The sequence below is a fragment of the Lutjanus erythropterus genome, chromosome 4 (genome assembly GCF_056507025.1).
Source record: "Lutjanus erythropterus isolate fLutEry1 chromosome 4, fLutEry1.hap2, whole genome shotgun sequence".
Classification (NCBI taxonomy): Eukaryota; Metazoa; Chordata; class Actinopteri; order Lutjaniformes; family Lutjanidae; genus Lutjanus; species Lutjanus erythropterus.
In genome coordinates this window covers 29,417,585-29,440,701 of record NC_139320.1, presented here as the reverse complement: position 1 = coordinate 29,440,701, position 23,117 = coordinate 29,417,585, and the positions used below count along the sequence as shown (strand labels likewise).

Genomic DNA, 23,117 nt, shown 5'->3' with positions numbered 1-23,117 from the left:
AGTGCAACACCAGCAATGGTTAAATAATGAACATGCCTAAACACACATTTATGCATCAACACACTCCTCCCACACTAAAACTAAAACCTTAAGTTGATTTAATGCAGTGATCCTCATGCCCCAGATAGACTCATGCAGAGCTCACACACACACACACACACACACACACACACACACACACACACACACACACACACACACACACACACACACACACACACACACACACAACACCCCTCCAAAGCCTTCAGGGTGCAGGGCTCAGTCATGGGCACTACCACTGTGTGCAGGTCGGGTCTGTGGGGGGATCACAGCTCCAAATTGATGCAATCCCTTTAAAATGACTTTAATATTGTGGCAGCCCCCCTCCTCTGTCGTACATGGAGCAGTCTGGGATGTGTAGACAGTGAATCAGTGACAGTCTGATCATCTGCTACTTTCTGTCTGTCTGTGTACAAACAATGGACGATTGGACAGCTAGAATTAACCTGTGTCAAGGAAACAAGCTGCACCAAGTATAATAATTATAGCATATATAATGATATGACACAGTAGGTCTTCTGTAAATTCAATTTAGAAACCATTTATATGTAAAATGACCAAACAAGAACTAACAGTAGGTGATGTTAAGACTGAAATATTGTGATATTTTAAAACATATTACTTCAAAAACTCTCACAATAGGCTCAAAAATTATTCAAATCTAACACACAATATGTACTTCTACATATTAGGATAACCAAATGCCAGAAAATATTAAATCCTATATCAAAATATCTATATATTATTACCCAGCTTTAAGTTAAAGAGCATTATCAAAATCCCAACATGGCCAAGTGCAATATCTGAATTGCAGAAGCTACATTTTTTTGATAAATATGGTTATGTATGTTCAAAAGCAGGCAGATAGTGACATGCTCAACTTCCTTTTGGTTGACACCTTGGCTGCCTCACAGCTCAACAGTCTTCAAATGGTTTCCTCCATTTAACTGACATTTCACTTACAAGAAATAAGAGACTTCTGGCTTCTCGGCTTTCACCAAAAGTTCAGCTGCGGTTCTACATCTCTGTTCTCAAATGAGATTTTCAGTTGCACTCCACCCGTGGTTGGCTGCCACTGCTGCTCATCAGTTCTGGGTATCTTTTATCATTTCTTAAGTTTCATTGAGGAAATCTTTCTGCAGAGTTTGGTCGGGCAGGATACCACAGCGGCCATATCGGTACCACAACCCTGCTTCTGGGCTGTTGCTAAGCAACCTAAGACTACAGCATCTTATTTTTAGAAGGTTTAAAATGCTTCTCAGCACCTGATGCCCGTAGTATGAACCAGTCCAACTCTCCCCGTTTAATTCTCCACACCTCTGCATGAAATCACTTTTATTCTTCAGCCTCTCACCCATCCGGTTATTACGGCTTAATGCTTACCATTACCTCTCTTCATCTTTCTCTCCACCCTCCTCCTCCTCCTCTAAAATAGATTTCACTCCCTCCTGCCAGGATATAATGTGACAAAGTGAAAAAGACTTCTTTCAACCAAAGCAAAGACTTTTATTATAACAAAGCACAGCTGGAAACAAGCACTGCTGCAGTTATCAGTGTTTGCATGAAAGTAAAGACAAAAATAACCCATCAATCTCAGGAAGGTGTTCAGAATGCGTTAGCACACAAACTGTCTCGTACTGCAGTGGCGAGCTCAGCAGGAAGCGCTGCAGCGCGATTCTCACACTGCAGCGATGAGCCGTCGTGTCTCCACAGCAGTGGTGTCAAAACTGTGCTGAGCTCAGTCACACATGCCAAAGACAAAACTGCATTGAACTGAAGCTACTGTAGGGTACCAGGGTCTGTGTTAACTCCACGTGCACGCCATCGTGCACACCCTACAGCGCTGTGAGTCAGTGCAGGGCCAACAGAAGAGTCTTTGTTAACTAGGGGAACAGTAGCTAAATAATCCCCTACAGGCTAGCTTTGATTGGATCAGACAGGATAGTAGGCTCGTGGCCGATGGCAGCGAGGGCAGAGGACTTCCCTGACCCACATTAAGACCGGCAACAGAGCGAGAGCTAGACCACTTTCTGCTACAGCACCTGGTTTGGCTGAAATGTCAACTCTGACTTGTAAATAAAATATCAGCTCAAAAGAGGAGCTACTAAAAATGGTTCAAGTACAAAACTGGTAGGTCAGCCGTAAACAGTTCCTCCATGTGGCGTGGTGTTTAAACGATAGTCTGGATTGTTTTAAGTGGAGTAGTATGAGGTACTTATTCATAATCAGTGTAAAGATGGTGGTCGGCATGTCTACAGTTTAGAGAAGCAGCAAGAGCACCGTGTAGGAGGCTGAGCGATGAACTGCTGTGGACAGGGTCAGCAACAAAACACATTTTAGCCAGCAAAATAAATCAATATCAGCTGAAGTGTATGCTGTATTCAGAGTATACACCATGTTCTCTTGTCATCAGACAGCCCTTTCTGTGAGGTAAAATTTACCAAAGGAGTCTGGTGGCTTTGCAAAAAGCGATATTTCCCTTATAGAACAGTGGGTTACATCTGAAAAGGCTGTCTAGATAAAGCAGTGAAAACATTTTAAATATAGTGTACACAATAGTGTTGCTGTTCAGTAAAAAGTTAAAAGTGTCCATCAGCCTTTAGCATATCCTGTTTTTCCATCACCAACTTCACCTCAGCAAAAAGCCTACTTATTTGCAATATTTCTTTTATTTCTGGCGCATCCACCGAGGATTTATTTATATGATAATTGAAAATGTGCATACAGAAAAATGTGTGAAATGAATTATTCACAAGAGTTTGGACGTAACTAATGTGACAGCTCAGACAAAACAGGAGACAAATTATTTCCTGTTCTGTGTTTTTATTCAGTTTACAGTAAGCATTCCCTACTTTCTTGGCCAGCCATCTGGTCCATTACGGCAGGGGTGACACAGAAACACAGTGATCTGTCTGTCTTTCGGGCCTGACTCAGAGGGTTTGCCCGACTGTTTGCGTGTGTGGTGACTTTATATTTGAAACAGGGAAGGGGCAGACAACCGCAAAAACCACAGAGCCTTCCTTCCTCTTTCGTCCACTACTACAATTTGCAGGGGGACAACAGACACAGTTCTGCAGACTTTCTTAAGTCTCACTTATTCTGTTTTCTTCTCCTCCTTCTTCTCTGAGGTGACATTTATTCTTTATGGCTCAGACATTTATCAAAATCAGCATTTGTTCAGCTCAATAGACAAATTAGTTCCTCAATTCTGAATGTCCAAGGCATATTTACCCATTATACGGATTTTATTGCCTAATCATTCCTTTATCTATACAGTCTCCAAACACACCATGAAAACCAATATCATCAACTCCTCAGAAGATTTTCAGTTCTCAATGCTGTCACCAGAAAAGACTGAAGTAAAGTACCATCACAAAAAGATGTGCAAAGAGGAAAAGAATCCTCCTGATTTCCATTTTCAATTCAAACCCTGAGGCAGCAGCTGCACACAGCAGCGGCAATGTGTTTGGATCGTCGATCTTTTCAGCTGCATTAACTGGCAGTGAACCTGCAGCAAGCGTTTATCATCCATCTGTCTCAAGCTCTCTGCATTTCTCTGCTTGCCTGCATAGGAGTTGAAATTTAGTCTTGGACATACAGGCTGCACAATCCCTCCAAAACAACATGCTTGTCTGCCTGAGTCTTAATTTTTCTCCTTCCTCTCTACAAAATAATCAAGAATCATATTGTGATTTGAGCTCACAAAAAGAGAGCCAACATATTCAAATATGCCAAAACACAATTTAAAGTGTTAAAATATTTGCGAATGTTTGTGTTTGAGCTCAGACAATGAAATCTTATTCCGGAGTTGGTCTTTGTGTTGCAACAGAAAACCAGACCTGACTGTCCATCCCGTGTCTCTCTGTTACAGCTCTAGGCTTTTAGTCTCCGAGGGACAGCCTCTGAACTATAAAGGGAAAAAAAATAGACTGAAGTGATGAACAGGCCCCAGGCTGGTCCTGGAGATGCCTGACCAGAAATACATGTCTCGTAGGATATAAATACATGTAATCCTACAACACAGATAGAAGCCCCTGAGCTGAAATGCTAAATCACACAGACACAGAAATATAATTTGGCGTTGCAGCACCGATGGACAGAAACATATCGGCCAAATCTTAAAAATAGCCACACACACTTCAGTTATCTTCTTTTGTCTGTGCTCGTTGCCTTAACGACTCCGCAAAGACAGGAAAGCTAATCGAGAAATGCAAGGGAAGAAGTGAGAGGAAGAGTGCTGCGTGGGATTATCTGGTGAGCAGAGCGTCCCTGCTATAAATGAGAGCAGAGGAACCTGAAGGCCAGGCACAATCAGTAAATATTTAATGCTGCTGTGCTGTGATGTGCTCTAAAACCAGCACATGCTCCACTGACACCCCGCCGAAGTGTTTCCGTTTCAGGTGTACAACCCTGAAGAGAATGGCCCCCAATTATGACTCCACATGAGTGTAAAATTCTTCATTTTGGCCAATTATCTCACAGGCACATTTACAAATTCATATTCTGCAGATTAACAGCTGTCAGTGTTCAGACTTTTAAATGTGTGGTTATAAATAGCAGGTGTTCATTTAGCAGACAACAGAAGAAAAGATTTGCATTATCAGTGATAGATAGGAAAGATAATTAAATTTAAAAAGTCACTATACAGTTAACCTACATCTCTTTAGTGAATTCATTGAGTGAATATTTCATGGAAAACAAAGGCAGTGTGTGCGTGGGTTTAAATAACTGTATGCACGGTATTATCCATTGTGTCTGCTGTATGCATGTACATGTGTCCCAGCAGGCCTCTCCTCTTCACCTCTTTGCCCAGTGCCCCAGTTTGAAAGCTGTTAAATAATACAACAAGGAGCTCACCGAGGAAATCAGAGACAAGCCGCAGAGGAAACAAACACACGCTTAGTTTGAATCATGGTCTGTTTGCCCCATCTTCACCTGCGTAAGGTTTTAAAAGCCGCTGTGACAGATGGAGACATTTGTCTTCTTGACACCACAACAAACACTAACCGATGCCTACAGATCCCAGCAGCCTCAGCGGGTGATTCCCCATAAGGTTCGAGTTCAGTTGACTTTCAATGCTGCAGATTCACGAGTCAAATGTCCACAAAACATGAGCAAATGCATGCCAATAAAATGGTCAGTAAGTTTAATAAAAACGAGAATAAAATCCATTTAACATATCGTGAATCAATGTGACATTTAGGAATTATTCAGAAATTTGCCATCAAAAATATGTTAATTGTGTTCTGCTTGGAGCCGTAATAAAATCTGCAGTTAAAGCCTCTCAAATAAAAAGTTGTGGCTTCACAATTAAAGCTCTCCAACAGCCAAACATTATTAGGGTTTTATTGCGAAGATCCTGCACATGGTGATGCAGACATTCGACTGCGCTTTTTGCCTCCAAATCAGTTTTAATGCGGAAAGGAATGTTAAGCAACCACAGTCGGCTAATTGGACGAGGATGTGTTTGAGACAGCCGTAGAGCATTGACCAGGGATGGATATTATTATTAAAGTGATTTTCTTTTGATGACGTTACTTTGAGAAGTGCAAATGTTTTTCTACAAAACCCTGTTTTAAAGTTCTTAAATAAAACCTAAGAACCTATCTTGTTAATTTCATCTGCCTACTTTTAAAATAAATTGTTAAATGTTGTACGAGCAGCTGCACAAAAATTTGCAATATTCTGACCTAAACCAGGATATGTTGGACACCTCCCTCTAGCATTTGGAGTGCATAATCATCAAGTTAGCTTAGTGTGTCCAGAGGCAAACCACTGTATTGAATTTCTGACTGTAATTTATTTTCAGGTGACGGGAAAGGCTTGCAGTTGCCATAGTCGCAATAAGGAACAGAAAAAAATACTGACAAGCAGGACAATTGTGCAGATTTCTCACGTGAAGTGTCAGGCATTTGTTTAATACTCGTCTAATTGTTTCAGAGCGTTTTGTGCCGTGTGATAGACGAGTGTGTCATGCAGCAGCTACGGTGCTAAACCCTTGATCCAGCCAAACATCCCCTGCAGATGTCTGCTCTGCATAACCCAGATGTAGCACGAGGCCTCACCTTCACACCTCACTCTTTGTTACCAGACAAGCACGGCCTGTTTGTTGTGCTGCGTCTCTTTTTCAATCTCCCTCTCTCTTTCTCTCTCTCGCTCTCTCTCTCTCTCTCACACACACCCACCCCGGAGGGAGAATAACCTGTCTAGGTGTGGCCATGTATGCATCCATCAAGCTTTATTCTAAAGAACAACAATATTATTAAAAGAACATGGTCTGATTTTTGGTTCCTTGAGTTGACTGACAACGCACTAAATAAACAGACGAGACAATAAATGAGCTGATCAATACTAATAAACTCTTTATTTGTTCAGTGTTTTTTTAATCAGACTGAAACTATAGTTTTCATTCTACACGATTTCTATTTTAATGTCTAATTAATTTCTAATAGAAGATTACAGCTTTTATTGGTGTTTTTTCAGACTGAAAGCCAGTGTCTCTAATCATGATCTACCTTAATACCACTGATCACGTTTGTTCACCACTACCAAATTGCATAATAAAGCAGCAGCCAATTTCATACTGTCTTCTTGCATCATTCCCCACCTTTCTATTCATCCTGGATATGTGTCAGATCTGGATATAATCTAGTCATCTGAGCTGGGATGTAATCTCTGGGTGAGTGGCGGTGGTGGTGTGGGTGGGGTGGTGTGGTGTGTCCCACTCTGACAGATGTTGCTGTGCAGCCACGCTGGCCTCCAGAGGACGACCAGATTGGGGACAACCTCAAACAGCGTAACGATACGCACAGGCTGCATGTGCTGACATGACGAGGTCTGTTCCACGATGAGATGAACAAAACCTGCTCTTAAAAAAATACAAAAACGTTTAGAGCTACATGTAATGTACTGTGGATTTGTTAAAGAGGTATTCTTAATCATTAAGACAATGGAAGGAGGAATGCAGAGGGTTAAAGGAGTACTCCAGCGGTTTAGTAGTGCACTTAAATTAAATTGGGAGATTTACGAAACAGATTAAAAAAGGAATGGTCAAAGTCAAAGCAGTAGACACAGAGGCATCCAGTCTTTTACTTCCTGGTATCGTTCAAGCTCCAAAAATCATCGGATCCTACATTTTCCATGACAGCATCTTGCACATCCATCACAACTAAAGACCACAAAAGACAAAATACAACATTTTTCAAGCTGCATAGTACTCCCTGTGACCAGAAAACTGACCTTAAACTGACCAAAAATCAGTGAAGTTCCCCTTAAACCTAGTCCAAAAAATTACAAATCTGCTGCCATGACAAATTTCTTTTAAGTCCCTGCAATGTTCACTCTGTTGAATAAAATGTGAAAGGAGACTTTCAGAGCCACATTTAGCTCAGTCCTTGCAATAACAAAAGAACACAAAAAATACAAGATAACATCTTCTCACTAAACTGCACACATTAACTTGCCCTTGAACAACCGCATAGATAGTAAGACCTTTAAAAAAAAATGCTGCTAATGGTGTAGGCAATGCACGTCTATCTTTAGCCTTCAGTGTATGAAACAAGTCGCTGCATTAGCCTCGCTTATGTCTGTCAAGGACTGTCTGAAATAGCAAGAGCAAGAACAGCGTTTTTGCTTCTTGTTCTATTTTTCTGATCAAATTTTTATTAAATTTAAACTCTCTCGCTCTCTTTCTCAGGTGCAGGATGATAGCAGAGCTCTGAAGTGGTGTTTCCAAAAATACAGAGCCCTGCAGAGCACTGTGGTTCACAATAGAGAGGCTGCAGCCTCACAGATACAAGCATGAACGCTATCTGCACTCAGCAGCCAGAGGAGAGAGATGCAGAGATATTCAAAGATAGGTAACGGTGTCACACAGTGAGGATGCACAACACCAGCTGAATTTTAGACTGTCATTATTTTGAATGCCTGCAAAGGCAATGATGCTGCTTCATTTTTTCATACCTTTCAGCCCTTATTGTGAATGGGCTGCATTTATAGAGTACTTTTCTAGTCTTCAGGCCACTCAAAGCAAGTTCAAATAAACTTAAACAATCTCATACAATCAAGATTTTCAAGCAAAGGATTCTACATTACTGCCTCAAACCATGTTTCTCTGAAAAACAACCTGCAGAGGTAACTGCAGCAGTGAATGCTTCCCAATTAGACACCTACAAACAGCGGAGGTGTGAGATGAGGTTACTGTAATCCGTCCATTTAAACATTACTGAGGTGTTTGTTTATGAGGAACTACAAGCTCAAGTTCAACTGCTGCTTTCTCTTTTTCAATATTGTATTGTTTTCCTCATGTTCCTCAGGTTATTTCCCTGTGTGTTAAATGGACCATACATGATGATGAAAACAATATAACTTAGGGGAGAAATCACACCACCTGTGTAGGTGAGGCCTGTGTTTGTTTAACTGCACAGTGTTTACCAGCAGCTTCAGGCAGACAAACCCACAGCTATGTGCCTGTTGGAAACTAAAAGGGGGAAAACCTCACTTTCAAACTGCAGTCGAACCCCCTCCCCAAGACCCCATAATAGAGTGGAGCCCCCACCCTTCACACAGGCATCTAAACACACGCCACACCTAAACACACATCCTTTTCTTTTGCTGCTTTCCCACAAACAACCCCCCCACACACACACACACACACACTTCTCAAAGACAGAGTCTGCTTTAGAACACACACATTGACACACAATTAATGACACAATCCGTCCAATCACAATTTCTCTGTTGAAATACACAAATGTCACAATCTGCCCCAGGCATAAACTTCCTGAGCTGTGAAACCTCTGAGTCTGCCTGAGTGATGATCCTCCATCACCGATCACATCCACACACCTTCACATTCCTTCCCGTTTTTTTGTGACTGATTTGGTGCAGTATTTTTTTCACAATTTTCTGCATTTTATTGAGCAAGTGATTAATCATTAAAATAATCATTAGTTGCAGCCCTATAGTTAACTGCCAGAGACTTGTAAGTGAGGAGTCTGCCACTGTCAGGAGACTGAGACTTGGAACTAATGATTTTCATTTTAGAGTACTTTTTCCATTACTCATTTAATCTAAAACTGGGGGGTAAAAGTTCCCAGATACCAAGGTGATCGCTAAAATTGCTTGTTCTGTCCTAAACTACGATTGAATATCTGACAGAGACATAAAAAGTGCATGCAAAGTTTCACAAATCAGCAAATGTTTTGCATTTTTGCTTGCTAAATGATCGGTATGATTTTGTTTAACTAACGATTTCAGCACACGAGGCTCCTCTGTGTCTCAGTGAGAGTGCAGAGGTCAGCGGAAATAATAAGATGGTGAAACTGCAACCAACTGTTTTTACACAACGTCAAAGAGCTTATTTGCGAAAAAAAAAAAAAAAAAGTCAGTATATTCCTTTAAATCCCTTTGGTGAGCATTTTGAGGGCATATGAAGAAGGGGGGCCTAAGCTTCAAGCTAAAACCATCAACATGCATACTGGCCTGGCAGCCAACCAAAAGGAAATTCTTAGTTCCTATTGTTGCCAATTTCAATTCATCAGAGGGAAATGCCATTTACTAATCCTCATAACTTTGCACAATGGCCAAGAAGTAAGCTTGTGAACAGCACAGCCACAATTAGTGAGAGAGTTGAGGTTATGTCAGCCATAAACTGAATCCAGGCCAGGGACTCATGGCTTCTGTGACATTCGGATGCACCCAAGTCCTCCTCTCTGCCCCAAAATGCAACAAAGAGTGGGAGAGAAACAGACCGTGAAGAAATCTCTTTGAAAGAGAAACACATTAGGCTCCACCACCTCGACACTCAGGCCTACAGCCAACCAATGTCAATAACAGCCCTGGGCTACAAGCTACGCTACAACCTCTGAACTGATTGGACAACGTGTTTAAGTCTGCATTTTGGAATCATTCGTGCTGTTTTGAGCACAGCAGGGGAGTTCAAAGTGCAATCAATCACAGGGTGGTGGCGTCCAAAAAATATTTATGCAAACAAATATTTGGAGCACCGATCGGCGCCATGACTTCCGCCACATCGTAACTGGCTGGAAACTCTTGCTTCCCCTGTAAGCACCCTCTGCCCCCGAGGAGGATTCTCCCTCTCGTCTTCTCCACACAGACCACATCTGCAATCCTGCAAACCCCCAACTCTTTTTTTTTTTCCTGTCGGGCAAAAAACAGGATACCCCGCCCCCCTTTAGTAAAAAAGCCCCCTCCCACTGGCCTAGCAGGCTATAATGGGCCACCAAAGGAATGTTTCCCCCTGCATGCTCTCTCACCGCCGCCAATGGCAGAACAGAGAGAAAGACAGAGGGGGTTACATTCCTTTCTGCTCTGTCCCCGCGCTGGCTGTCTGCTTGACTGACTGGTTCGTTGTTTAGGTCCACAAGCTGATTCTGGATCACGGTCAGCTGAGGCAGAGGGCTTTCCCACAGCTGACCTGTTAATCAGCTGGCAGTGAGGGAATGACCAAAGGCTTACACTTCCATTATCCCACATCCCAAAATGACTGCAGAGTGTAGACATCTATATCAAGTTACAACAAAAAGCAAAAAAGTCACTTGTTTTAAATGTGTTAAGTTCAAATAAACTGTCCGCTTCTGGAGGAGGGGGTTACAGGTTACAGCTGTGTTTCCCCTTGAATTTTACTCTCGTCAAGCAGGAAGAGCTTCTGAAAATGCGATTGGATCAAGGCCTGTCAGGACAACTACTTTTGTTGGACAATAAACTGTCCAGGAAATAAGTTCCAATAATAACAAGTACAACCTTTTAAAGAGTAATGAACTTTTCATAACTTTTAAAAATATTCAGATTCAAAAATGTGGCCTAAAATATTAGCAAAATGTGCCTCAGAAGTTTTTTTTTCTGTTCATTTAGCGTAGGCACTGTGGAAAAACACTCAGGCACACTTAGGTTGGGTGATGTCTATCAGACTGGGATATGACAACATCCATGGTGAAATATCACAATGGACACCACATGTCCATAACTTAGTTGTGTTTAAAAGAAAATAATAGAGATGCACCGATCGACCGGCCAGAGACCGGAACCGGCCGGTTTTCAGCGTGACCGGCCCTAACCGGTGACTGGCCGGTCAGCGTCACATATCCGATTCTGTGCCCGTCATTGTCACACACTTGTTCTGCACGATGGTCACGTCATGCACGCAGCAGACAAACTGACCGTGACGTCAACACAACGCTGATAACAGCTACACACTCAGACACACGTCTGCTTGAAGCTGGTGTCAGAGACAGATTCAAAGAACAAGATAAAGAGAAGACAGACAGTCTACAACGAGACAGAGCAGCTGACAATGTCGCAAAACAGTCGTAAACTCTCTCGCACTTCAGGCTAATGCTAGCTAGCAGCAGACTGCTGTTCACAGAGGGACAGTTAAAATCTCACCTCCTGTTCTGGATGAAGAATAAAAAACCTGTGTTGATGTGTCTCCTCAAACATTTTCTCATCCAGACTCCTTTAACTTCTGCTTCTGTTTTTCTCACAGCAAAGTTTTACGGCAGCAAATTGTTGCATCAAGTCCGTCTCCGGTTTGTTTACATCTGCTTCCACAGGCGATCACATGAAATCGCATCCCGCGAAATCCCACATTCACAGATCCACAGATCACATTCAGCTGATTCATAATCTTTATGTAAACCTATAATAAGCCCTGGCTGTAACCTGGAGGACTTTGGAAAAGATTTAAATAGTATTTAATGAATATTTAATAGTCAGTGTCATATTATGAACATCTAATTTAATTTTTACAAGAAAAGTTGCAAAAATGTTTGTGAATGCTGTCAATTCCAGTTCTTAGAAAGACTGAAAATCGGAATCGGTCAAAATCGGAATCGGCAGGTCAGACCCTTATAAAAACCGGAAATCGGAATCAGCTAAGAATATTGCAATCAGTGCATCTCTAGAAAATAATAAACACAACATGGAGACATAGTGCATTGAGCAGCAGCAACAGGTTCTCAACAGCTACCTCAAATACAGAAGGCTTTTAAATCAGGATGTTATGATGGTAGAGGGCTCAGTGGTCAATGACAGTCAGCCATCACGATGGAAAATATCGTCCACACACAACCCTATTAGTATTATGCTTAAGTCTTCTAATGTAGGGGAAACTCTACTGTTTATTCTAGTGTCATGTTGACTAAAATGTTCTGTGATATTCTTCTGTAAAAAAAAAAAACACTGAGGCCAGCAAAAATTACTGTGGCCATGTCCATATATTGTACAATAAGGTGATACTGTAATTACTGTGACAGGCCTAACTGCATGAATAGGCTGTAATTTCCATTGTCAGTTAGAGTGCTGATTATTTTTAACTTGATTACCTACTCTACAAAATGTCATAAAATAGCAAAATGAAAACATACACAGCTCACAAGTTCCCTGAGCTCATGTCACGTCTTCAAATTGATTGTTTTCACCACCAAACAGTCCGAATCATAAAAATATTCATTTCGCAATGTTATAAAACAGATTAGTATTAATTTAGTAGATGATGATCCTGGCCGTGCAGATTAAGCTCAATGTATATCCAGAGTCTGCAACACAATGCATACATACTGCATTAGTGAGTGATACGGATTAAAACTGACCTATTGTTCAGCACTGCTCACCAGAGGCAGACAAAACAGAATTAACTATATTATAGATAAACATCTGCAATCAAGGAGCAGAACTCACAACAGCCTCTAATGGGAAAAGCTTTCACTGCACACCAGAGCAGATTCCTCTTGTATCTGCCACACCCCAGTCAGGTTGGTCCTGCTGTGCTGAACCAGCCAATCACAGACACACAAAAACACAGGCAACCAATCAAAGCGTCTGCTCCTTTAATTCTCCACAAACACAGCATTGTCTATTGTTGTTTAGTGAGCAGGCTATTTACTTGACCTTCCTCAAACATTTCAGCTCCCTTCATTCTTTTAAACAGTGTTTTGGAAGGCAGGAAGGCAGACAGGGAGGGGGAAAAAAGTAGCCTGGCAGCTTATCATGGAGGCAGATCTTAGCCGGTGCAGAGACGATGGCAGGATGCATTGTTTGATCCATTTGTCCTGACAAAATGTCACTCGCAGCTCGTCCCGAGCCAACCCGGGCCATCTGAACCAGCTCCGCCTGCCTGCCAGCCAGCCAGTCACACTGAAAGCATGTGAAAGTGGGCGGCAAAAGAACAAACTAACATTGTGTCCAGCTGCCCACCTTGGCAGTAATGGAGAAAAAAAATCAGTGTGTGTGTTGCAAGTCTGGGCACTCGCTGGGTGTGTCAGCAGAGGCTGGATACAATCTAATTCATGCTGCTCACTTTGTGAGGCTGCAGGACACATCTGCACCAACATCGGAGTGGATAAAACAAAGTGACTTACTGTACAATGCTTAAAGAAAAAATAAGCCTTATCAAGCACAAGTAACCAGAGCCAGCTCATGTAAAAGAATAAGAAAATTAAGTTATATCAAATTATCCCATCTACCTCCCTATCTTTCCATTAGTTACAGCTGTTAAATGTAAAGTCTGTCCAGCTGTGCGAGTCCATTTCACAGTCCAGCTTCAATCACGTCTGCGCAAACAGAATGACTGACTGAGATGCTGTCGGCTTAGGAAAATGAAGACAGATAAACATCAGAGTCTGCGACCACAACTGATTCTGCTACTGTAACACAGGTGATTTATGACAGTCAGTGTTCCAGGATCAGTGCCACACACCCCTGGCATGAGCTAAAGGAAGGGAATAAAAACTTAGAAACTCTGACATGAATCCAGAGGTACATTTCTCTTGTGTTCTTTGGTTTTTGGCAGCACATCTGTTTGCCTGCAAATACCAAAACGGCTCTGATTTGCATGCTTATATTAAAGTTGGGACAAGTGCTAATTAATCCGATTTCAAAAGTAAATCGCCTTGACAAATAAGAGCGATCAGTCATCACTGATGCCGAGTGCTCCAGGCCCTTTGGCTTGTGTACTTTGCTGCTTTCCTTGTTAGCTCATCCACCCACCTCGCTGTACTTTCGCCCTGCCTCATGACATGAGAAATATGTGCAGCTCTAACTGTCGCCGAGGAGCTGGATTTGCATGTACGGCCTGCCACACTGCCCAGAGTCACAATAAAAACCTCTGGTGGCGTCACCACGTACTTTAACATGTTTCAACGTGTGTTGGATCCAGGAGCGGTGAGAAAGACTTAATAACATGTTTGTCAGGCGAGGAGCTTCGCCTGTAACAAACTGTAGTTAGCTGGACTCAGCTGGGCTCAGTCCAGGTACTCTGGGGTGTTGAGAAATGTTGCTCAATGTACCAAATGGACAACTGGAAACATGCTGCAAGGACAAGGCTCTGCTTCTGCCAATAAAAGAGACTCGCACTGTACAACTCTGGGAAACCTAGAATTTTATTCAAATTTAGCGAGGTAAAAGCCAAATCTCTTCTTTTAGGGACTGTCATTTTTAATTTTCATTTACTGTGTGTTCACTGAAAAGGTTAAGATACATGAGGTATTGCATTGTTTACACAAGCAGATAAAGTGTTAATCTCCAGGCGTGCAGTCCCAACAAATCACCCCCAGTGTTCTCTGTGTTCAAATGTAAACTGAGGCCTATTGTCACATGCCACCCGGTTGTCTCCTCCCTCAGTTTTTTCTGTCTCTCAAGCTCTAGTGTGGACACCAAATAAAGCCAAGGATGCCAAAAAAATCCTGAGCATTGCTGCTTTTTCCTGTCTTGTGTTACTCAACATGACGGAAAAATCCGACTCTGTCAAACCACTCCTGTTCTTGACCTTAGGGACTCAAACGTCTCTCTCTTACACACACACACACACTAAAAGGGCAAACCCATTCCCACACTCATTAGATCTGCGTCTCTCTTGAATATTCCTGCGGGAGAGCATTTGCTCACTTTTGTGCAATAACTGGCACAGCGAGCGTGAATACACCGCAGGAATTTGCCCTTGGTTCCCTCGCCTCACCGGGGCCGGCACAGCTCGAGCTTGGTAGGGGGACGTGTCCCCAGCCTTCGCCGTTCCCAATCAACCAAACACCTATCAGCCTCCAGTGAGGAGTGAAGATTTGTAAACGCGGGGGAATGGACGTAAGGCCAGGCTTGCACAACGAGCCTCACTCCGTTAATGATTGGCAGGTTAGTTTTCCTTTTGAAGAAACTTTGACCCGTCTGAGCTCTAGAGAAAAACACCAAGAGTCCCCACAATCGACCGACCAGCGTGAGTTAACAGTGAAAGACTGGACCCGTCAGGTTTGATGGGAAATTGACTGCAGGAATGTCTGATGCTGATGGCTATAATGCTGAGTGGCCTAATAAAAATGCACAATCCAATGCTCGGCATGCTGTCACACCACTAGAAAGTATGCCAGTCATCTGGCTAGTTAGTGAATAAGAAAGGGCGCGTAGTCTGCTTTGCACTGCACACACAGAAAAACACACACCCTCTCAATCATTCCACACAGTTAAGCAATGGTTCTTAAAATCATCCTCCATTATTCTGCCTCTCCACTCCCTTATGAGGATTTAGAGGGTAAAAAACTGTTGAGGGTAAAAAACTGTTGATGCAGTGTTATATTATGTGCCCATATGGTCACAATGACGTAAATTTTATCATCAGGATCTCATGTGCATCCTCCATCCAATTAATATATCACGGCCTGTGTGTATTTTGACACATTTCTTCATACAGACATAATCATTAGCGGGTGCCTAAAGGGGGAACACTGGGCACAAAAACAAGGTCACCTTAGTCTGGTGAATATTAGTGGGCAGGTTTCATTACCATCCTACTGGGAAACTTCAGACAGGTAGCCAGTTAGCATCAATTGTAGCTCAGTGACATCTATTAAAAAACTGTGGAGCACAAGGAAGAATTAGAGGATGGGAGAAGTCGTATGGAGAGCTAATGGAGATGGAGGAGGGAGAGACGAGTAGAGCAGGTTAGCATGGCTGCTCGTTTTAAATAAATAAAAAGACACAATGCTGTGCAAATGTTAACAACTGTTGATTGGTTAGGGGGATGGTGAGCGGTATGATTGTTATCTTGGTGAGGATTTGAGAAGTATTCGTTTAAAAAAAAAGGGAAACAGTTCCTGATGTACCGTTACGATGCCAAGTGATCTGATCATATTTACGCAGAACATTACTGTAGCTAAAATCTGCAGCAGGACATTAAGTGGGTGTTTAGTTTTGTGCAGTAAAATGAGTGTGACTACAGAAACATGTATGTCCCAGGGCTTTGGGAAGAGTATGCACATAGGTGTGAATGTGACACCAGATATAACAATAGTTTGCACACACAGAGGGTGTCCTCAACTTAGCACTGCTGATTTCAGCCTCCTTGTTTAGTTTTAACACCTAGGTAGAACTGCACAATATGATTTTAAAAAATCGCATTGCAGTGATAACTTGATAATTTGTGCCTCATAATATTCATTTTTACTGAAATATAAAAAAATATAACATGACATTTGGGGTCTGTACCAAATTAAGTAAGATTTGTATACGACAGGGCATTTCTGCAGCGTCATACTTCATTATAATGCACACATTTTCCCTTTATCAAAAAACTACAGCTTCTCTAATTTAAAATACTGCACAGTTTTGATTACATCTCAATTTATTGTGCTGCCCTACCATATGCTGCCATGTGGTTTAATGATATTTATGCAGAATATTACCGTAGATAAAATCTGCAACACAGCAAGTGGGCGTTTAGTTCAGTGCAGTAAAGTGGGTGTGGCTACAGAAACTTGCACAGGAAGAACATGAGCATAGGTGTAATTGTCAGACCAAATAAAACAATAGACTGCATATACAGTGGGTGTGCTCAGCCTTGCATTGCTCATGACAGCTGTCTTGTTAATTCTTAAAGGGACAGTTCACCCCAAAATCAGAAATATGCATATCTCCTCTGAGCTGAACTGCAGTTTCCTACATCAAACTGCTCACAACAAGGTCTGTGGATTATACTGGATAACTGGGTCATGATTTCTGTAAAGTTTATTACTGTTTGGCGCTTTGAGCACCACAAGCCAAGAGGAATTTAGTTTCATTGTACTGGAGAGGAGGCAGACATCTCTACTCTAAACTTGGTAACTCATACCAAAACTATATAAAAGGATAAATAGCACGACAACTTTGTTGATTTGGGGGGAGAGTTGTCCCTTTAACATCTAGGTGTTGTACCTCACTGTGTTTTTGATGCGTTCACTGACTTCTCTCTTCACCTGACCTGTCAGACGAGCACAGTCAGTGTCACTGACATACAAATCAATGAGGACCAAGCTGCAAAGGTGTTTATGGTCATATTGTCTCAGGAACTTATGGATTAATGAGTGCTTTTAAATCTTTGAAAACTCAAAAGGTTTTAAAAAGTTACTAAACATGTGAGGAATGTCACCGGCAGGCCATGTCATGAGTTATAATGACTAATGATCGTTTCCAGGTGCTTTTCCAACATGCCAAGAGAGGAAAGTCACAAATTCCGTTCAGTTTTCATTACAAAAGACTATTAAATGTGGATGCAATAAATCACAGCAGCTTTGCAGTTGTATTATCGGCTGTGAACAGCCTGGTATCGGTCAGCTCTTTCTGTAGTAGCAGCAGCAGAAACTCGCCTCGCCTTCAGTCAGTCTTATCGGCCTCAGACCAGAATGCCAAGCAGCAGCAGACAAGTGGGACAGGACGCCTTGATAACGCACCAAATCCTTCAAATAACATAATTTCACTGGCTATTTTAAGCCCCAGATGTCTGCACAGTCACAATTCAGATTTTTTTGCAACAATGTGGCGCCCTGTTTCCGCTCGGGGAGGGAAAAAAGTGCCGGGAAAAAAAAAAATCACCCTCCAAAGTGTGAAAGCAGCAGCTAATGCTGGACACGGGCTCGGCTCTGCTGCACAGGACCAAATACTTTAACATTCAGAGTGGAAAGAGAAGCTGGAGGAGAAGAAATGAGCGTTTAATGAGGGAGAAATGAGACAGCTTGACATTGAGGACGAGCTGAGAGGAGAGCCGGGCTGGGAGGAGAAAATGGTTGGTAGAAAGTGGGGCATTGGGAGCAGCTGCGGGGTTTATAGAGCAAAACCGAGGCCCGTAGTCGGTCTCTGACCTCCACTCCCCATCCCATCCCTCCCCTGCCATTTTCTTTCTGCCCGCCGCCTCCTCCTCCCCTCAGCCCGGCTCCGCTCGGCCCAGCTGGGCCCGACTCCGGTTCTCCTACCTTCCTCTGCTGTTTCTCCCAGGCCGGGTCCAGCAGCAGGTCCCGGTCCCAGTCATTCTCCTGCTCCATGTAGGTCTGCGTCCCGCCGGCCGACGGCTGGTTATTGGCAGCGTGATAATCTACCATGTCAGCAAAAGAAACCCGAGTGCGCCACAGAGAAACTGTCAGGAAGGGAAAAAATGTCCAAAAATAAAAAATAAAAAAGGGGGGGGGATGCAACGACGGCCCGAATCAGCGAGGTGGGACGGGGCGGGATACACGAGCCAGGAAAGAGTCCTTCTTCTCTCGTCAGTGTGTTTTTTTAATGTGATGAATATCCGGCGTGTGCAGTCAGAAATTCCCCGCTGCTGCTGCTGCTGTGAGAAGAAAAGCTTTCCCTCTGAACTGTGAGTGAGAGAGAGGCTGCTGGGAGGAACCGGCCGCTCCTACAGGCTGCAGCCACACCGACAAGCTGCTGACCGCACCGGAGACACGCTTCCGCTCACACCTTTCAAAGTAATGGCTGCCCATATCGGAACAATCGTGCAACTTTCTTAACTCCTTGTATTCTATCAGGAAAACGGAATATTCATAAAGCTACATTTATTAATTCAACCTGAGGCTGGGCGATGGGGCTTCTGAATAATATCTTGATATTTACAGGCTATTCTGCAATATACAATGTGTATCTCAATGCACATTTTCACCAAAATAACGAACCATAAATCACTGGTGGTCTCAGTTTTCAAAAGAACTGGTGCAAAAGTGGTGCCTTGGATACCCCATGGCAGATTCAATGTGATAAAAAGCCTGCAGTGGACAAAATACAATGAAGTGTCTTCTACCATAAAGGCTGTCCTACGTGCTGGGAAATTAGTTGGCATCTGTGTCCCTTTAAATATTTAAATAATGAATTAATACTGAAATCATTTCAATCTAAACCAGGCGTCGGAACTGTTTCACCATTAATTCATCATGACATTTGCTGCACTGGTACCCCACTATGCACAGATGGTGCCCTTTATATTTTTTTGTGTATCTGTACATACAAATTTATTTATTTATTTATTTTTAAAAAGGCTTTCAACACAATGGATGAATGAATGTGCTCCATTTGAATGTTTTAACTTTACTGTCAGTCTTCACCTTTACAGGGAGAGTTTTTTTTTCTCTCATACACAAATTCACTATGATTTCCTTCGCTATTTTTAATCAAAACACATTTTTGAATGTTCCTGAATGCTCCTCTTCTCTGATATTAATAAAGTATTCACCTTGTATTGCGTTACTTTGTAAAAGAAATGCAGTGTGCAATGTCGTTAAATCCCCTCCTCTCCCTTCGACACCTGAAGTTATAAGATTTTATTTTGAAGGGACCTCGCTAATTTTCCGGTGTGAATCTGTATTTCAGTGTGAATTGACCCACCTGTCTCAGTAGCTTCTATAGGCTCAGACAGCTAATGAATATTCATTTAACATTTGAACGTGAGCTGCTAAAAACAATGAACCAACATAAATCTAAAATACTCAAACTAAAAAAAGAAAACGAATTGAAAGAAGAAACGCATTGTGGTTGATTATTTTTTGTCTTTTTTTTAAATTGTTGGGAATCTGACTGAATTGGAGACTTAGTGAAGTTTTAAATTCTTAAAGATTCCACCAAAGTACATATCTCTACAACAAACTAGTGTGCTGATTTAAGAGAAATGTTATTTTGTGTGCAAACTCATTTTGATGTTTGCCTTAAAGGGAAACTAATTTCTGCAAAAACTTTGAAGTTTACAGCACATTTGCAGCCGATGCTGCTTTGTTTCCAATTTGGATTTATTTCACTTGCTGCTCTAGGCAGCCCGTGTTTTCAGTTTATTTCTATACTATATATAATGTATTGGAGTGAATTCTATCCATTTATATTTTGCTATATCTTTATGTGGTAAATCACAGAAGATCAAATTGATCTCCTTTAAAATTGCAATACAGTGCAGCGACATTGTAACAAGGACAGAGTTTGTGTTCACTGTGATAGATTATACAACTCAAGTTTCAAGAGTCTTGTAATTTATTCTCATACTGTATCAACAAAAGGAACCAATGGCAGCCTGGAACTGAGAAGACATATCTAATCTATATCTAAAACAGCATGCCTATGAAAGTGGTCAGCAAAAAATGTCAAGTAAGCATGATTTGTAGGTACAGTAGGGAGCTGAATCACCAAAACACATTGTCCTTATTCAGGGACAATATGTTATGCATTCTGGTGAATTTGAAGTACAAATTATGCTAACAAGTAAAATATAGTCATCTACAACTGTCACTGTAATACAGGACACTAAATATTTATGTTGGGCGTTCAGAAACATCTTCTCCAGTTGTTCTGTTGAACTCACTTGAGTGAATATTATCCACTGTATCATTTCAGGTAAATATGGCCGAATGTGACCACAACCAAGATTTCACAACTAAATTAAAGCATCTGAAAATGTCCACTGTACATTTGTAATAATCCATATGATTTTCTTGTATTTTTCATTGATAAATCTAATTTCTTTTACTTCTGTTAAGGTTAACCTCATTGTGTACCATCAATCAAAAAAAGTCTAAGAAAGTAATCATCACACAGCACGACACAGTGTCCAGTGAAATAAGAGAAGGTTACACAGTTCATTTATTGATCAGTACACAACAACTGGTTGTATAACAAGATACTAGGTGTAATCACCTTTAAGCTACTCACGAAAACAAAAATGATTTAGAGTAGAAAGGTGAATAAATAATAGAAATAGAGTTACATTTCATGGTGGAGTGCTGAGGATGAACTGAGCAGTTGGACAGATTTAATGACCTCCTCCTCTCCCGGGCCGTGAACGCCCCACAAAAAAAAAAAAAAACTAAATCAACACCCACCTTTTTTTTGTGCACCACTCTGCAGGACTGTTGATTTCCTTATCTTTGTTTGAAATCCAGCCAACGGTGGTGGTGTCATCTGCAGACTTCACAATGTGTGTAAAGACTTCCAAGTGAATATTTCTCACCACAGATAAAGAAGCCGATTTGTGATTAGCAGGATTATCTTGTTAAAGAGGTGCAGGATGCAGGTTTCCTGTTAAACAATGGAGACCTGAATCCTTCTCAGAACGACTAGTTGTACTTTCCTATATATAAGTACAATAATCTCCATGTTTATTTCACACCTAATATACTAGTTTTTATGCTTATTTATGGTGTAGTTAGATATGCAGTGCATATGTGTGCTGATCTGTTGGAACGTGTTTTTGTTTTTTAATTATATGTACCTCTCAGGGATGCTCTAAATTTCATTGTACAGCTGTGCAATTACAATAAAGGCATTCTATTATACAGTACATAAAGTACACTTAGTGGTTCTGAGGGTCACGACCTCTGTGTCTTATGAGAAACTGTAAGGACAGAAGACAATCACATGAGAAATAAAAATATCTGTTTCATATCTCTTTTGTTTCGTTTCCCCCTTTTTTATTTAAATTTTTCCCCTTTTTAAAACTTTTTCATATAAAATATCAGTGTCCAGTGTCTCAGCCTCCTCTGACAGTGAAAAAAAAAAAATGAAACAACCTGAAAAGAGGAAATCAATCTTGATTCCCGTCCAGCCTGCGAGCTTCAAGGGGTCATGATCCAAATCATTTGAGAGCCACTGACCCAGAGGACTGACTCTCATAAAACAGAATGGTTTTTGAGCCGAGTATCATCCATTACATCTGCCGGGCGGAGGTGGAGGCGGAGGCGCAGACTGGTTCAGAGGGTGACCGTCCCGCCTGCAGGAGCCACCTACAGAAGTAGGTCATGTTCAGGCTGTCCTGGTCGATTAGCGTCACCTCGGCCCACACCAGCACACAGACTGCAGCAGGACCATCCTTCAGCTTTGATGCTGTCATGTGATGCCATCTAGTGCAGCTCTGTTACTACCAGCTCTGTGATTGGTCACAACAGCCCTGAGTCATAATTACAGTCTGAGTCTGGGCTCATTAGAGCCACTTATGAATGGACTGTTTTTTATTTTTTTCAAAAGAGGGACTGAACAAAGAGGAGTTGAGTCTCTGGTGATGTTTACACAGGGGCTGGACAAAAACTCAATTACTGTTTTGTGTGTGTGCAAGCAACACATTCTCAGTTTGTTCATATCCTAAAAACAACACATCTTTGTGTAATCTTACAAAAGTGACAGTAGTGTTTTCAATTAAAACATTGCAAATGTATATTTTCATTAAAAAAGAAGAGTTGTTGACACTGTTTCTCCCAAATTACAAAATTATTTTTTCACTTGCTTCTAGTGGTAAAAGTTGCCTGGATTTTTGAAAATCTGTATTTTTTTTGAGGAATATTTTTCATTAAAACTACTCTCTGATTATCTGGTGTAACAAGGACATGATTTGTCGAAAAAAAAAAAAAAAAAAGACGATGGTGGTAAAGAACCACAAACTAATTTCAGGTCTCCTCCACTGATCTGAGGTGGCAGCACATTGCAGAGACAGATATTTAAAACATGGGCACATTAAAAATAATAATAATAATTGTGTGTTTTGTTTTGTTTTGTTTGTTATTTGTTATTTGATTGAACTGAACTTTTAGATGTGATCTTAACTTTTACTTCAAATTCTGTAACAGCTGCTTGTGTGTGTTAGAGTATGGTTTGTTTGTTTATTTGTTTGTCACTTTTTTTTGTCCTTTTGGGTGAACTGGCCCTTTAAGGTTATTTTTAGGTGCTGTGGTTATATTACAGAAACTTTGTTAACTGTTTGGTAACCATGGTAGTTAGGGTTAGGACCTGATGAGGGAAAAGTTTATTACTGTACACAACTCCTGACTCCTATGGATGATTCAAAACCCCTC

General features: G+C 41.5%; 1 protein-coding gene across 6 annotated transcripts in view; it reads right to left on the bottom strand.

The window, feature by feature from the left end:
- The window catches only part of actn4 (actinin, alpha 4), a 74,914-nt gene extending 56,244 nt beyond the window's left edge, over window positions 1–18,670 (bottom strand). For 3 of the 6 annotated variants that reach the window (XM_084717565.1, XM_084717562.1, XM_084717561.1), the window contains exon 1: window positions 18,273–18,668. In XM_084717565.1, the coding sequence (XP_084573691.1) occupies window positions 18,273–18,398 (126 nt within the window). In that variant the 5' untranslated portion in view covers window positions 18,399–18,668. Of the gene's footprint in view, window positions 1–18,272 lie in introns of all 6 variants that reach the window. The other 3 variants (XM_084717559.1, XM_084717560.1, XM_084717563.1) reach the window with 2 other exon arrangements.
- Between the last annotated feature and the right edge of the window lie 4,447 nt (window positions 18,671–23,117).